At 38.4% G+C, this 16,046-nt stretch overlaps 1 protein-coding gene across 11 annotated transcripts in view; it reads left to right on the top strand.

The window, feature by feature from the left end:
• sorbs1.L (sorbin and SH3 domain containing 1 L homeolog) overlaps positions 1 to 16,046 on the top strand; it is a 96,846-nt gene that overhangs the window by 68,546 nt on the left and 12,254 nt on the right. For 3 of the 11 annotated variants that reach the window (XM_041568790.1, XM_041568786.1, XM_041568793.1), the window contains 8 exons: positions 2,553 to 2,638; positions 5,214 to 5,381; positions 6,630 to 6,676; positions 7,748 to 7,862; positions 9,736 to 9,861; positions 10,407 to 10,601; positions 13,599 to 14,291; positions 14,570 to 14,668. In XM_041568790.1, the coding sequence (XP_041424724.1) occupies positions 2,553 to 2,638; positions 5,214 to 5,381; positions 6,630 to 6,676; positions 7,748 to 7,862; positions 9,736 to 9,861; positions 10,407 to 10,601; positions 13,599 to 14,291; positions 14,570 to 14,668 (1,529 nt within the window). Of the gene's footprint in view, positions 1 to 136; positions 1,580 to 2,549; positions 2,639 to 5,213; positions 5,382 to 6,629; positions 6,677 to 7,747; positions 7,863 to 9,735; positions 9,862 to 10,406; positions 10,602 to 13,598; positions 14,292 to 14,569; positions 14,669 to 16,046 lie in introns of all 11 variants that reach the window. The other 8 variants (XM_041568792.1, XM_041568794.1, XM_041568791.1 and 5 more) reach the window with 5 other exon arrangements.

Genomic DNA, 16,046 nt, shown 5'->3' with positions numbered 1-16,046 from the left:
TTAGCCATAGGATTAGTCTCTCTTGTCATATCCAGAATCATAAATAAATACATTTGTTTTGTTCTCAGTGATAACTGGTGTTATTTTAACAGACTGCCTTTATTCCATTCTGCATGCTTTCATATGGATTCTACAGGTGGGAATGCTCATAAATTGTCATATACCACAATTAACAACCGAACGTTTAGCACTAGTAGCTCTTTAGGCAACATTTATAAACAGAAGTCCTCTCTGTCAGCTGCGAAAGCCTGTATAGGAGAAATCCTACCATCTCGGTTCAAACCAATGGTCCCACTGCCAGCTACCTCCCAGCACAAGCACAATGTGACATTAACGCAGCAGAAAGCACAGAGCTGCGAAGATTTGCTTGAACCTCGGACATCTTTTGAAGACAAACAAATGAGCAGTGGAAAAGTAGGAGGAAGCATGGAAAATATGTTGTCAAAATCTTACAGCGATTACAAGGTAAAGTCAGGCAGTACTATCAGTTTGCAAGAATGCAGCATGATTGCCACCAGATGCCCTTTCCCACCTAAATTTAAATCAAGTAATGCAGAATTCACTGTGATGTACAAAGACATGCACCATATTAACCGTTCAACTCTACACAGCGCATCGTCCTGCTCCAATGTCCGAGACATTGCTAATACTTTTGAGAAAGAGATGAGGAACAGATCTTCTGTTGATGACCTTGACAGCTCAGAACATATCCCCAAGCACACAGTGTCCTCCCGTGTAACAGCCTTTGAGCAGCTGATACAGAGATCCAGGTCTTTGCCTTCCTTAGACTTTTCCAGTGGGCAAAGTACCTCTTCCACACCATCACAACCAAGACATGGGATGTTGTCTGCATGTTCTGCTGAATCACTTTTAGAGCCGTCAGTGAAAGGAAATGAAGACAAAGATGTCCAGGTCACAAAACAAACCTCCTCTACACCTAGCAGTAATGTGGAGGATATGAATTCTGAACCCAGTGACACTGACCTTGTAAATAACTCTTCAGGCCACACTGAGGAGGCTGACCACATTTCTAATGCATCTACTGACAGCTGTGCTAATTTAAACAAAGTGCCCCATAAATACAAACTTAACACCTGCAAGAGCTCCTGTCCTGCTTCCTACACAAGATTTACAACCATTCGGAAGCATGAACAGAAAAAGTCAAATACCTTGGAGTCAAGAGTAGATAAGCAAGTGGACCAAATGATTTTTCAAAGAAATATATATCTTATAAGTCCACTCCCATTCAAGGTACAAAAGCCCTTCCACAAGAACCCCAAAATGCCTTCAAGTAATACAACGGAGCAGAGGGACATGGTAGCTCTAGACAGAAAAAGCCCAGTAGAGCCTCCAAAGATTACAGAAGAGAGGCCTAGCCTTCCAGCACGCCAATCTTCATATGATATTGTTGGAAGGCTGAGCTCCCTAAGCGTAGATAGCCTTGAGCAGGATAATTCCACTCTAGAATCCCATTGTCCAGATTCTCTAAATAATGGAGATATTGTCTCATTTCCTTTATGTTACAATTTGGATTCTAACAACAACAGTCAGCCGAATGAACACGGAACATTTACAGGAGGTGGAGTTTTTGTGCATCTTCCCAATATGTGACACTCCATCTGTGTGACAGATCATCTACTTGTCTTACCACTTTGTTTCATCATTTCTTAAAACATTTGTGCCTGTTGTTTGCTTTCCTTCTAAGCTGACATTTACATGATTTTTATCAAAAGGGCAGTGTGCAGACAAGCAGTTTTCCACTTTAACATGCTGTTCTTGTAACGGCAGATTAAGTCACTGCCAGCCTGAATATATTACATATTTTGGCACAATTCTGGGCCAGAATAACAGCGTTTAATATAAATATTGCCTGTATTCTTAGGAGTATAAATTAAGGTGGTGTCCCATCTAGGACCAAACTGAACTTAATTGGTTGTCACCATATTCTAATATTTTTGTTACCTCACATTTCTATAATATGCTCTGAAACGCAAAATATAATTTGGGTTTGAAACAGATGTCTTTGCACAACATGCGGTAGGTCTTTTTAAGGCATGCAAGGTTATGCAGGACAATGACACATGTTAAACAATACCCTGGAAGGATCAACCTTAGCTAGGAGCTTGTTGGAGAGGTTTCTGTGTAATAAAATTTCTACCTGGGACCAACATTTCCATTTCAATTTATGAATAAGCTGGTTTGAAATGTTGGCACCTAATGTGAGGTAATTGTAGAAGGATCCATTGTCTTTCTGTAGTGTCCTGGGCATCTAACTGGCGGCTAGCGGTGGCTTGTTTGGATGGGAAGCCTTTATAAGTTCAGTTTGTTCTTCTTGGGATACCACCTAAATGTTGCATTTAATGTACTTACATTTTGATTGGGCCTGTGGTAACAGTGTCACAAACAAAATAGTGCTACAAATCTGGTTGCAGTGATTCTGTCTTTAGAAGCCTTTGCTAATAATTCCACACTGTTCTGTGTGCTGGTCAGTGTCTGTCTGCACGCCATGCCTGTGGGTTTTCTATTAACGGCATTGTGTTGTTTTGAAGTAGATTCAGAATCTCCAAGACATTTTGCCCCTGTTGAATATATGGATGTACCAGAAGAACGTCTCCGCAAGAGATATGACAGCAAAGAGGTATTCTTTCACTTTTTATCTCTATCGCTAATTTTCCCTAAGCATGTAGAGAATATATATATGAAACTGTGCATGAGAATGCTACAGAATGAGAAAAAATGTAGAATGGAACCTGTTGATTTTGTAGTGCTGTGGATAGAAAAACCTTTATTTAGATCCATGTTTCTCAGCTTGTGGTACATGCTTAGGATGATGGACTACAGGGCTCAAAACAAGTTAATGAGATTTTTCAGGCTATGAAGTACCGGAGTTGGTACGATCAGATGTTTTGTTCAAGTAGCAGGGCGTTATTTCAGGCACTTTTTAGCTGGCCGAAGAGTGTCCCATTTGCCAACAGCCTTTTAATGATATGAAGGCGCTTGGATGAGTAGTGAAACGTCTTCATTGATTACTCAGCAAGTCCAGTTGTTTTTAGATTGACCTATACTAGATATACTATGACCTGGATGAATGAAAATCTTCATAGTCATATATTGCAGTAATATTTTTTGCCAGTTCTTTATTCATGAGCAGGAAGCCTTAGTCCCCTTGACCTGCACATCAGTTACAGCAAAACAGCCTGAGACAATGGAATCATAGGCAAGACCTACAAAGAAGCTATTATTCAGGCAAAAAATAGACTCAGAGACTCTTCCAGCAATACGGTCATGCATCTTAAAGCCGCATAATGATGTTAACATGTTACTGGTGACTATATAAATGCATCTTTACATATTCAGGAAAAGGTTCTAATCAAATTATTTCTGGCAAACAATATTAAAACAGGTAGTTTGTAATTCCTTTTAGTCAGTAAGATTTAGTTAGTGTGTGAGTCCTCGGCTTATGGTTCCTGTTTTCACCCATATCTGCTTATGTAGATAGCAAACGTTGGCATGAAGATGCAGGCTATAGCTGTTACTACAAAACCATAATGCTGGCAATAAAATATGTCACAATATATACCTGAATCTAATGGTCTACACAATCTTTGTTTTTATGGTTATGTTAATTATCACCTAAAACTAACCAAAAATTAAGTTTGTATAACTCTGTTCAAGGGACATTCATCAGCATTTAGGATGAGCCATGTCAGTTAGGATTTTTCATGATCACATCATGCTCTACAAGGCAACTTTTAATGCGTAACTGTTTGTGTTGTATCAATTACACTGAAAGACTAAATGCAAGTTGCAGTTTACAACTGGTCACATATGTGCCAAATATGAGATCTGGCCACACTCTCACACAAAGATGAATTGTTCCAGTCCAGCGGCTAAATTGTTTGGTCTATGGGCTAGGTGACTGGATTACTAGAAACAGGATTACAAATTGCTTTAAAGTGGTAATTGTCCAACCAGCCTTTCTCAGTTTAAAGACTACATCTAATTTTTACCATTCAAAGCAATGGCAATGGCACTCCCAATATCTTTAGTTTTGCTTACATAGAATTGTTCTGCTGTTCCATCTGGTGCAAAATGGCAAAGAAAAAAAAATAAGAATGTCCACTCTGCTACATTTTCCCTTTTTTTATCAAGGCAGCAAAAAAATGTGAGATTTTTGAGGAACACCCTCTTTCTGTGCTTTTACTATTGCTATAATTTATAAAATATAACAACAAATTTTGCTTAGGCCTGTGCACTGGATTTTCTGGTACAAAATTTTAACGAGTGCTAAAGTTTCCAGACAAGAGTTAGAAACATATTGGCCTTTGTGGGGGCCACCAAGGGCAAAAATTGGGCAAATATCAATCAATCAAAAAATCCGGTCAGACAAGGAACACAAATGCATTGGTGTGGTCCTCATCCAACATGTCCCATGGCCAATGGATGATCCCCATCACCCTCAGATCAGCCTGATCCTTGGTCCAGCATGTAGTTTTCCAAATCAGGTGTGCAGATACGAGAGTATCTGGACATATATGGCCACCTTTAATGGGCTTGAAAAAACAGTAAAGAAAATATGAATGTTTCAGTGTTTTCAAGGGACAATCTCCTAGCAACCTAGTTACAATCTAGTATACTAGAACTTGCAGGCAATTGCCATAAAAATGAAAGGGGTTGATTTGGAGTGTTTTGTTTCCTGCCTGGTGAAATACTAAATGCCTGGGCCACAAAAGGCTCAAAGTTCCTCAATGTGCAATGCTGGCTCCTCATTGAGTTAACCTGAAAAAAGGGCTTTTTTAGAGGATGCTGAATGTGAAATTGCCTATATTTTAAGGGTGTAAAGTTCTGCTTAATTTCTATGATTTTGGTGGGTACAGACCCAATAACAGCAGATGGGGGTAGATCTAGTCAAGGCATGAGAATGGACTACTTATGACATCTAACGGGTGGATAGTCATTGGTTGTCTACTACTGAACAATGGACAGATTATCTTCTTTTGCTAGTTCTTTAGTGTGCCACAGTAACAAATAGATATAAATATATATATATATACATAGTATTCTTTTTTTATTTTATAACAGCCTGATGAATTTCCCTTTATTATCTAAACACTGTGTAACATAATTAGCTTATGTTGTGGTATCATCTAATTTGTGTTGCCCATGCCATCACACAGGTGATTCACAGACCGTTTTATGCAATTTTATCTTAGAAACTTATAGAGGATCAGAGAAGACTTAAGCGTGAGCAAGAAGAAGCTGATATTGCCGCCAGAAGGCACAGTGGGATTGTCCCATCACATCATCAGTTTATTACTAATGAGCGATTTGGGGACCTTCTTAATGTAGGCGATTCATCAAAAAGGAGATCTCGGTCTGAGGTCTGTCCTAGTAACCTCAACCTGCTGCTTGATCCCAAGCAATATTTTCCATTCACGTCTTCTTAATGTAGCCAATCATTAGTAACGAGAATGCTGCCACTTAGACCTGTGTAGATTTGCTTCCTATCTAATTTGGCTTGTAGAGGGGCAAGGGACAAACTTGATGTGACAGCATGTTGGCTGGGGAATTATGGTAACGGTGCTCTCTGCATGCTTCCATTTCATGTAAATTCATATAATAACTGGTGTCTGTGGTGTCTTACTGATTCATAACCTCTCATGATCATTCTCTTGTGTGTTCATATTACTAATATGTGTCATTCCTCAAATTACTGTCAGCATGTTGTGGCTACTAACAGTCTACTATTTTTTTCTTGCCTGTTAAAACAAACCAATGTTGAAATGTTATGTTGGAATGCTATGAGTGGAAGAATTAAAAGGATACATAAGTTAACTTTTAGTATGTTACAGAGTGTCCTATTTACCAACTTTTCAGTTGGTCTTCATTTCTTATTAAAGTTTTCAAATTATTTGCCTGCTTCTTTTGCCTCTTTCTCCAGGTTCCAGGTGGGGTTCACTGACCTCCAAAAAAACCCTTTGTTTCTTTCTGTATTCATCTTCTAGTCTCTTATTCAAACCACTACCTGGTTGCTATGGTAAACTGACCCTAGAAAAAGATAACTGCTTTAAATAAAAACCGGAGAACTGGGAGTAAATAGTCAAATAATTTGAAAACCACAAACGATAAAAGTGATCAATTGCACATTGTCTCAGAATAGCAGTCGGCATCATACTAAAAGTTAATTTAAAAGTGAACTACCCTGTTAAGTAAATAAATTAATTCCCCCCAAATTTATTTGCAGATCCAGAATTTTTATTTAAGATCTCGTATATATTTCTAGGTCACTTTAGGAATTCTTTAGGTGTCTCAAAAGTCTTTTGTCACTTTTATTTTATTGTAGTTCTTTATAAATTGATTTTATTCTGTTCAAGTAGGAACACCAATAGCTTGAGTGAGTATTCTCCTTTGCACAGTTTCACATTCCAGGAGCCATGTATATCAAGGAGGAATGTAGATAGATAACCAATGGCCATTAACTAATTAGCCATTTTTATTACAATGTTGGCAGCATAGCATAGTGATTAGGGCCTGCCATTCTGAATACTTTTAGCAGGTCGCTTTCATTCCACTGTCAATTTGTCCAATTATCTTTTAGTAAAATAACCAGTTGTCTCTTCTTATTATAGATGAAGCAGGCAAGAGCCAAGTATGATTTTAAAGCACAGTCTCTGAAGTAAGTACATCATTAGCACAATATCTTTTTCTCCAGCTTCATTTGTGATGAGTGACATTTTTTGCCAGGCATGGACTTAGGGCGAAATTCAACATTTCAACAACTGCTAATATTTAGCATTTTGACCCCAAAAAAGCATCCACTAACTTGTCATGAATTGCTATGAAAATATTGACTTTGACAGTGTTTGTAGGAAAAGATCACCATGAAAAAATGCCCATTGACTTCATGCGTTTCATGAATTTCCAGCAGTTTTTTAAATTTTCAGGGAAGCAAAATGGGCACCTTATAGCAGCCCCTCTGGCATTTGCCAGAACCCACAGATTGCCAGTCTGGGCCTGCTGCCTAGGGTGCAATGATTGGGGGGGGGGCGTGCTGGCCAGAAACCTTTTAAAGAGTCTTCTGCCTACCCCTAATCCGAGTTCTCCCGCTCTCCCCTCTTGTCACCCCCCGCGTGTGACATCACTGCGTATGCACACACAGGAGTGCGAGGAGGGCCCGGTCAGCTGTAGAATTGTTAAAATTCTAATTTACATTATTCAAAGACACACAGGGTATGCTTTTTGGAATATATGTGTCATTTGCATATAAATTTAGCATGAAGGAGTTATGGAAATCTGCTAAGGGGGGAAATAGCTTTGCTCAAATCATAGCAGATTGAATCTATTATGTTTTGTCCTGGATAAAAACATCCCTGTCTGACACTCTTACAAACTCCTTACTTTCTACTTTATATAACAGATGACAATTCCGTGTTCAGGATGTACACATTATTTTTCTACTTCACATAGAATATGGAATATGCAATAGCAGCAACTAATAATATAATAACAATAATATAGACAGTAGTTTGTTTTCCTTATATATTACTCAAACATGACTTACTGTCTTTCATATTAGATTATGTTGCAGTTCATCAAGTACAGTTAGAAAATGTTATAATCTAAGTGCAAGTCATTTCTATAGTAGCAAATAATGTAGTTTAAACTGTGTGTCGGGGTCTGTAGAAGTAAGTTTGGACTTTTACATTTCCTTGTGGCTGTTGTTAATGAATGTATTTTCTCTGTGTAGGGAGCTACCCCTTCAGAAGGGAGACTTGGTTTACATTTATAGGCAAATAGACGAGAACTGGTTTGAAGGAGAGCATCATGGCAGAGTTGGAATCTTCCCAATATCATATATTGAGGTAAATATATATGTTTATAAATAAAATGTAGTCAATGTACTCACAATATTGTCATGTTTTTGTTTTTACCTTAACCTTTTAAAACAGTTTGTAGACTCAGTGTGCTCAGTGTATGCAGAGGATTCCCTCCGTTAAATAGTAATCCTAGTTGTCACTGCACCCCTCATATCACCCCCCCCCCTGTCTACAGCTTAGCATGGGCATCAGGTCCTGCTTTTTGGCCCATACACAAGATTTTAGGATGATCCAAAGATTTGCCTTAATGCCAATGCCACTAAATTGTTATTTGCCTTCTTGTTGTATTGTTGTGAAGGAAACAAGATTTAACTTATATAGTGAAAGTAAACTTTGTTTTGCTCAACTAACACGATTTGGAACTGAATATAAGATTGTAACTCCAAGAAATACATGCTGCAGCACTTCGAATCCTGTGAAAAGCGATTTATAGTTCCAACAAACGAGGCAACGTTTCGGGCCAACGCCCCTTCTCAAGCCTTGCCTAGTTTGTTGGCACAATAAATCACTTTTCACAGGATTCGAAGTGCTGCAGCGAGTATTTCTTGGAGTTATAAGTGGGTCCCTGGCAGGGGACCAGCAGCTAGCACGAGACGCTACAACAAGCGGTGAGTTATAGTTGAGCATTGCCCGCATTTGATTGTGAAAATAAGATTGTAATGTCTGTGAACCCATCAGCATTCCCCAGTTCAGATTATTCTTAACACTTTTTTGACTGTCAGGAAAGTTTCAAATTATGTTACCAGAAAAAAGCCTTCTTTCCCATTTACTCTGTCCTTTTAAAGCCAAATCTAGCCTTCAGTAATTCCTGCCCATTCATGCAATTCATTCAGCCATGTTTCAGCCATAAAGGTGACATCATATTGCTTATCCAATGACATTAATCACCGAATTTACATGTCAAGCTTCTTCCACTAGTGGACATGTATGTTATACTGCTTCCAGTGTTTACACTGTTTATGTATGCCAGTACAGGTATGGGACCTGTTATCCAGAATGCTTGGGACCTTGGGTATTCTGGATAATGGATCTTTCGGTATTTTGGATCTTCATACCTTAAATCTACTAGAAAATCATGTATTATATAAACATTATATAAACCGATTAGGCTGGTTCTGCCTCCAATAAAGATTAATGATATCTTAGTTTGGATCAAGTACTAGGTACTGTTTTATTATTACAGAGAAAAAAGGAAATCATTTAAAAAAATTGGATTATTTGATTACAATGGAGCCTCTGGAAAAAAGCCTTTCAGTAGTTCTGAGCTTTCAGGATAATGGGTTTCCGGATAATGGACTGTACTACAACCTTAGAGTCTGAGTTCTGGTTCTCTTTATCACATAGGCTAACCCCCATCTCATCTCTTTCTTCCATACTATGCCCAGGCCCCATCTAACCTATATCTACTCACTGCCTCCATATCTAATTTCAAATCCCCTTCAACCTTATATCCATCCTTTTTCTCAAAACAGCTGCACCATCATCACTGAGGTGCAGCACATCCCTGCAAAAGAGGCTGTAGCCAACATTCTACAAATGCCTTTGTAGCAGCCATGTTCACGTCCCAGGGGCCTTCTTCAGAGAGTACAACTACACGACCACTACTAATGCTCATAAATATGTGGCTTCTGTAGCTCCTTCCGGTAGAGAATGACTCACCTGGGACTAGCAATAAGGAAACTCATACATGAAAACATGCAGAAAAGGAATGTTCTCTGCCCCATTTATTGGATTCCCCTCCCCCCTAAAAAACTGCAGAAAAAAAATAAAGGTTATTAGTATATCTCTCACAAGATGAATGTCAATGACTCTATAACCTGAATATTTACAGTATACATAAAATTGCAACTATTTGTAGGTAATCCCAGAAACAGAGAAAGCTCAGCCAAGGAAAGCTTCGCCGCTGCAGGTTTTGGAATATGGAGACGCTGTTGCCAAGTTTAACTTTAATGGAGACACTGCTGTGGAAATGTCATTTAAGAAGGTAATTCACTACAATGTGTGTAAGACGCTTGGGGAATTGGGGAAGCTAATTGCTTGAAGAGCTGCATTACAATAATCTGGATAGTTAGTATTATTATGCCACTTGTCATTTCAAATTGTACAATACAAAATTATACTACATTATTATCAATTTTCATGGCAAAGTGAAATCTGAAAGTATATAATCAATGATGTAGTCACTTTTATGCTGATGTTAACAAAAGTAAAACTAAACATTACACTTAAAATAACACTTTGTTTCCACCAGAATAAATATTTATACATTTCTGTCATATCTTTACTAAATGTAAGACATTAGGAAAGTTCCAAGAATGTGAGGAATGCACTTTAAGTGCTGCTGAGAAAATAGTGCAAATAATGTTATTTTGGTACAGGAATGACAGGCTGTAGCCCTCCAGATGTAGCTGAACTGCAAGTGCCATCATTCCCAGCAGGCTTTGGTGGTACTAAAACATTTTGCTGTAGAAAGCCGTTTTAGAAATACATCACTTAGTTCTCCATTAATGTGTTGCTCTTAAATACAAGGGTGAGAGAATTACACTGATTCGGAGAATTGATGAAAATTGGTATGAAGGCAAGATCTCTGGAACAAGCCGTCAGGGAATATTTCCAGTCAGCTACATTGAGGTTGTGAAAAGACCACGACTGAAGAATTCAGCAGATTACATGGACCTTCCAGTTTCTTATTCACCAAACAGAAGTACTAGTGCTTCCCCACAGGTAACCGCTGCTTACAATTGAATTTCATAGGGCACCTATAGAGGTTGTGTGCTTTTATAACTGGTTTGTGTGGCTAGTGTAGAGAAAAGAAGAATTTCTAAGCAGTCTTTAGTGGCAGGTGAGAGGCATTATATTTCATTTCTTCTGAGCTCCACCAGACAGTTTGGATCCTTTCTGACCATGCACTTGGAAAAGGAACCACACCCCAGATGGTTTTCTTTTTACTTGATGAAAAAAATAATTATCAACAGCTTTCCAATTTACATTCATTTAAAATGTAAAAAAGGATCTGTCCCTCCCTGCTGGTGCTGACTCTTGAAACAGTATAAAAAAAAGCTAGTTAATTAACAGACCTGTGAAGAAAATGCAAGTGGAGTCCATGGTGGCTGTAGGGTTCCGGCTCCTACAATGTTTCAGCAGAGCACAAAAACCAGTTGTTGTACAGAATTATATATATATATATATATATATATATATATATATATATATATATATATATATATATATATATACACTTTGTAGAAACGAAGATGCACACCAGGATTTAGCAAAAAGGTTAAAATTCAATTTTTATTAATTTACATTAAAAAAGAGTCGGTCAACGTTTCGGTCTAAATCTAAGACCTTTATCTAGACTTGAAGTTGAGGGTCTTGTGTGCATCTTCGTTTCTACAAAGTGTACAATCAGCCATTGAAGGTAGCACCCAGTTATTGCACTCTAACGGTTTGCGTTAGGAACTTTTTGGATTATATATATATATATATATATATATATATATATATATATATATATATATATATATATATATATATATATATTCACTATCCAAGAAGAAAGGTGCACACCAGGTTTTTTATTTTAAAGACTGGTCTTGATAAAGGTCTTAGAGACAGACCGAAAAATTGGCCGGTTCTATTTTAATTTATTTAATAAACATGAAGTTTTAATTTATTAAAAATCCTGGTGTGCACCTTTCGTCTTGGATAGTGGATAATATAGCTTTTTTAAGGTAGCACCCATGTAGATGATCTAATCTTTAACTAACTGATGGATGGTGTGCGTTACGTTTTTGGACATATATGTATATATAAAGTTACAGCTGTGGTGAACTCCAGGCAAGCGTTCTCTTCATGCCTGGGTGCTGTCAAATGTATTGTAGATAGTAGTTCCTAAAATTGACACACTCCAGGGCTTCATAATGCAGTTAAGAAAAGAAAATGTATTTGGGACCGAAACGTTGACAATAAATTTTCTTTTCTAAGCTGCATTATGAAGCCCTGGAGTGTGTCAATCTTGGGGAACTACTATCTACAATACATTTGACAGCACCCAGGCATTTCGGTCCCACATGGGGACCTTTCTCAAGGATACCGTGCAGTATGAGTGTTAAAGCTATATACCCACCCCCTTAGGTGAATTTGGGCGCCAAAATGACGCCAATATGACATCCCTATATGGACTTATGACATCATTTTGGTACCCAAATTCACCTAAGGGGGTGGGTATATAGCTTTAACACGTCCCCATGTGGGACTGAAACGTCAGATAAGATGTAATATTGTGTATAATAAATGTACACACTTTTTTCATCTGATTACAGAGAGTGCTGATCTTCTGTTCATATATATATATATATAGATATATATATATAGATATATATATATATATATATATAGATATAGATATATATATAAAATATTAAAATATATATTTAATTATGCAGAAAAATGTAGACGTAGTTCCAATTTAATTATACATTTTTAAGCATTTTAAAATTGAGAAGTTGGAAGTGCTCATTTATGTTTGGGACAGTTTTTATTCTGAGATTAAGACAAATCTTGACATTAAAAAGGAATGGTAATCCTGAAGAAATATATTTTACATGCAATATGGCACTGCAGATATACTATGCATTTTCAGATTTCCAGAACCAAAATTTTGCTCTTAATTGATATCTACCTATGTAAGTGAGTCATCTAACTTCAGTTGTGTAGTGAAGATATGCTTTTTTTTTTGTAAGGGTTTTCTTAGCCTTTGTTCGATGGGCCATTTAAGTGTCCATAAGGTTTCTGTGACTCTAAGCAATAGTTATCAGACTTTTCCAGTTCAAGTCCCCCATGGATGTCCAACCTGCTTCAAAGTCCTCTTCACCTCAAACAAAGTTTACAGATATATGAAAACCAGTGGTTTATCAATCATTCAGCCATAGTTCTAACAATGTCTAGGGAAGCAAAACCAGATCTCATCCTAATTGACCATCAAACTGGGCTTTCAGGGGTATCTAGAAGAGAAAATAAACATTCTCAAAAATTCTTATCCTAAGAAGAATTTAGCCTGAGCCACCCTGATGCTGTTCCATGTCCCCCACGGAGGTAGCCCCACAGCTTGGGATACATTTTTTTAAGCAAAGCCCCAAATTAAATGATAATGCTGAAGGTCAGGGGTGTAGCTACAGAGGAAGCAGACCCTGCGGCTGCTGGGGGCCCAGGAGGTATAGAGGCCACATGAAGCCCTAATTCATAAACAATTTCAATAAATATTGGTAAAACAGGTCAATCTCTAGACATTTTGAGGACCTGAAAAATTATTAGCTGTGGGGCCCAGTAACATCTAGTTATGCAACTGCTGAAGGTGGTGGATTTAGTGAAAACTTATATTGCCCATTTGGCACCAGACTTTATCCCTTCAAATGACATAATGTGGATAATTGATGTTATAATAAACCAAGGTTTTTTGGCATTGAATATTCTTAAATGCCATTGCCCAGTGCTTTGTGTACAGAGGCGTAGCTCTCATCTTGTCTTTCCATTCTGCTGTATTATGATAGCAGCAATGATAATTAACAGTGTTCCTTTGGAAATACATGCATGTGTTTTCATCAAGCCAAACTGGTTACCCCCCCCAAATACATTATTACTTAAAGTTTAAAAATCTGATTTTGATTTCCAGAAATTTCATTTCTACTTTTGTTTTATTTCTCCTTTTTTCCTTTGAAGTTTTCTGGCTGTACCAGGCCACGCACTACTACTCCACCCACTGCTATACGCAGAGCCTTCTCTCCAGAGGTGCAGGCTATCACATCTGAATGGATTTCTCTGACAATGGGTGTATCCCGCAATAACAGTCCCACTGTCACCCCTCCTGTGCCGCCTCTACCTGAAGCTATGCTTTGTACCATAGACTATATCACCCCATCTGTGGCAGCCAGTCCCACATTATCCGTTACACCATCTGTCAGTCTCCATAATTGTAATGTCTCGGGGAATTCCACCCCAAACTCCGCCATGTCTCCATTGCCTACATATCCATCTAGGCCTCAGTCTGCAACGCGAATAAGTTACGTTATTTCTCCTGTTAGTGAAGAAAAATTGTCAGGCTCCAGTTACGGAGACTCACCTGTGCCGTTTGCTCAGAATGATTTGATTTCTGAACTGAGCGACGTTTTACGCAATCAGTACAAGTTAAGGGGTGATGCTGGCCCAGTAGCCAATGGTGAGCCGAATGATCTCAGAATCCCCACTTATACAATGACAAAGGCCCCCATCCCACCCCGCAGAACTCATGGGGTGACCCCAGCAAGTAAAACAACTTCAGATTCATATGAGGAAAACCAGTTGTGTAAGGAGCTTCTTAGCATTGTAAATAGTGGCCAAGAAGAAATGAAGGGAAATGAGTGCAATTTCCCTAAGGTACAGACTGCACGAGTGTGTATCAGCCTTGCGGCTGTGCTTTTTTCAGAGTGTGAGTGAATTGGATTTGCCTGGTGATACATCTCTTAGGAATAAGACTACTAACTTGACTCTCTCTCTCTTTCCTCTGTGTTAATCTGCACATTGTGACTGTGTGTGTGCATAACAATTATTTGCTACACAGATAGGCCATATGCTAACAGCATGCTGAAAATACTGAATATCTGTGATTTTCTGATCTCTGATGTTGTACCTGACGAGAGTTCTTTCCTTTAAAGACTGCAGACTCAATATCTGTCTATCCTTATGTGCTGTCCTCTTGTCCTGTCACATACCAACCACCTCCCAGACTTAAAGGCAGGGTAATTTTGCCACAGGTAATGTGCTGTTAAATTTCTGCCCAATGGCACATACTAACTTGCATTGCCTGTATCCCAGTGAAACACCCTCCCCTTTCATTGCATGTACTACCTGCTACCGAGTATTTGTTCTGCACATTGAATGGGCATGTAAAGTCTTGCAACTTCCCGTGAAATCATAGTCTGTGGTATGATCAGCACGTATATTGGATTCCTAAATATATGGCAAACGTGATTTAAATTGGCATGACTGTAGCAGGAATAGTTAAACTTCAGAATCCTCTTATTGAACCACAAATTTGAGAACCCTGCATCGCTTAGGAGAAATACAGTATATTTAAAGTCTGATTTGATCAGGAATATCAGATTAGTTGTTGTGAGGGGATGCTGGGAGTTATAGTTCCCAACTCTTGAGTTTGGCACCACTGGTGATCTTTATTGTACACTCATTGATTTTGATCTGAACATATTTACATTTCTGCATATTTGTAAGATGATGTACTAATTGTTTTCTTACTGTTGTCCTGTAAAAAAATACATTCTGATGTTGCTTTGTAGGCCCTGAGCAAAATGTGGCTGCTGTTCTTTGTCAGTCAGTTTTGTCATCATTAGCCCTGTGCTTAAAGGGACGGTTCACCTTTTAGTATGTTATAGAATGGCCAATTGTTCTTCGTAAATATATATTTTTTTAATTTTTTTTCCCTTTTACTTGTCACTCTTTCCAGCTTTCAGACGGGGGTAATTGACCCCATCTAAAAACAATTGCTCGCTGAGGCTACACATTTATTGTTATTGCAACTTTTTATTACACCTCTTCATATTCAGGCCCTCCCCTCGGCACTGGCCACATAGTGGGCGGAGTCTGGGTGGGGGAGTGGGCAGAGTCAGGGCGTGAACTTGGCAGAGGCGGGAAGTGGGCAGTAGGATGGGGATCAAAGTGCGCTGGGCCCCTCTGAAGATTTTTTTGCAGGGGAGCTTGGCGCACTCTAGTTACCACCTTTAAAAAAACCTGTCTATTTATCTTCCTATTAATACTATTGGCATCAAATACAGTTTTTCAAGCTGGGCTGGTAAACTATCCAACCTTGCAACATTTTAGCCTGGCAAACGTTTTTCATTTAGTGAACTAGTTATTCAATATAACACTTGTGTGCAGGAGAATTATAGTAAAAAAATACTTCAATATGTAAAACGTTATATTGAAAGTTGGGGCTGATGCTGTACTTGCTCGACAGGATTTTTGGTCAGATGTCAGACAGGCCATTGGGAAAGCTTGGATGCAGGGCTAGTAAGCTGCTTGCGTGGTCTGGAGATGCCAAGTCACCATCATAAATCAGCTCCTGTTGTTCATAGATTGCTGTTTTTTTAAGGCTTTAGAAACTTATTACACATCCTA

This window comes from Xenopus laevis, chromosome 7L, assembly GCF_017654675.1.
Source record: "Xenopus laevis strain J_2021 chromosome 7L, Xenopus_laevis_v10.1, whole genome shotgun sequence".
Lineage (NCBI taxonomy): Eukaryota > Metazoa > Chordata > Amphibia > Anura > Pipidae > Xenopus > Xenopus laevis.
The sequence above is the reverse complement of the archived record's forward strand: the minus strand, read 5'-3'. Positions and strand labels throughout refer to the sequence as shown.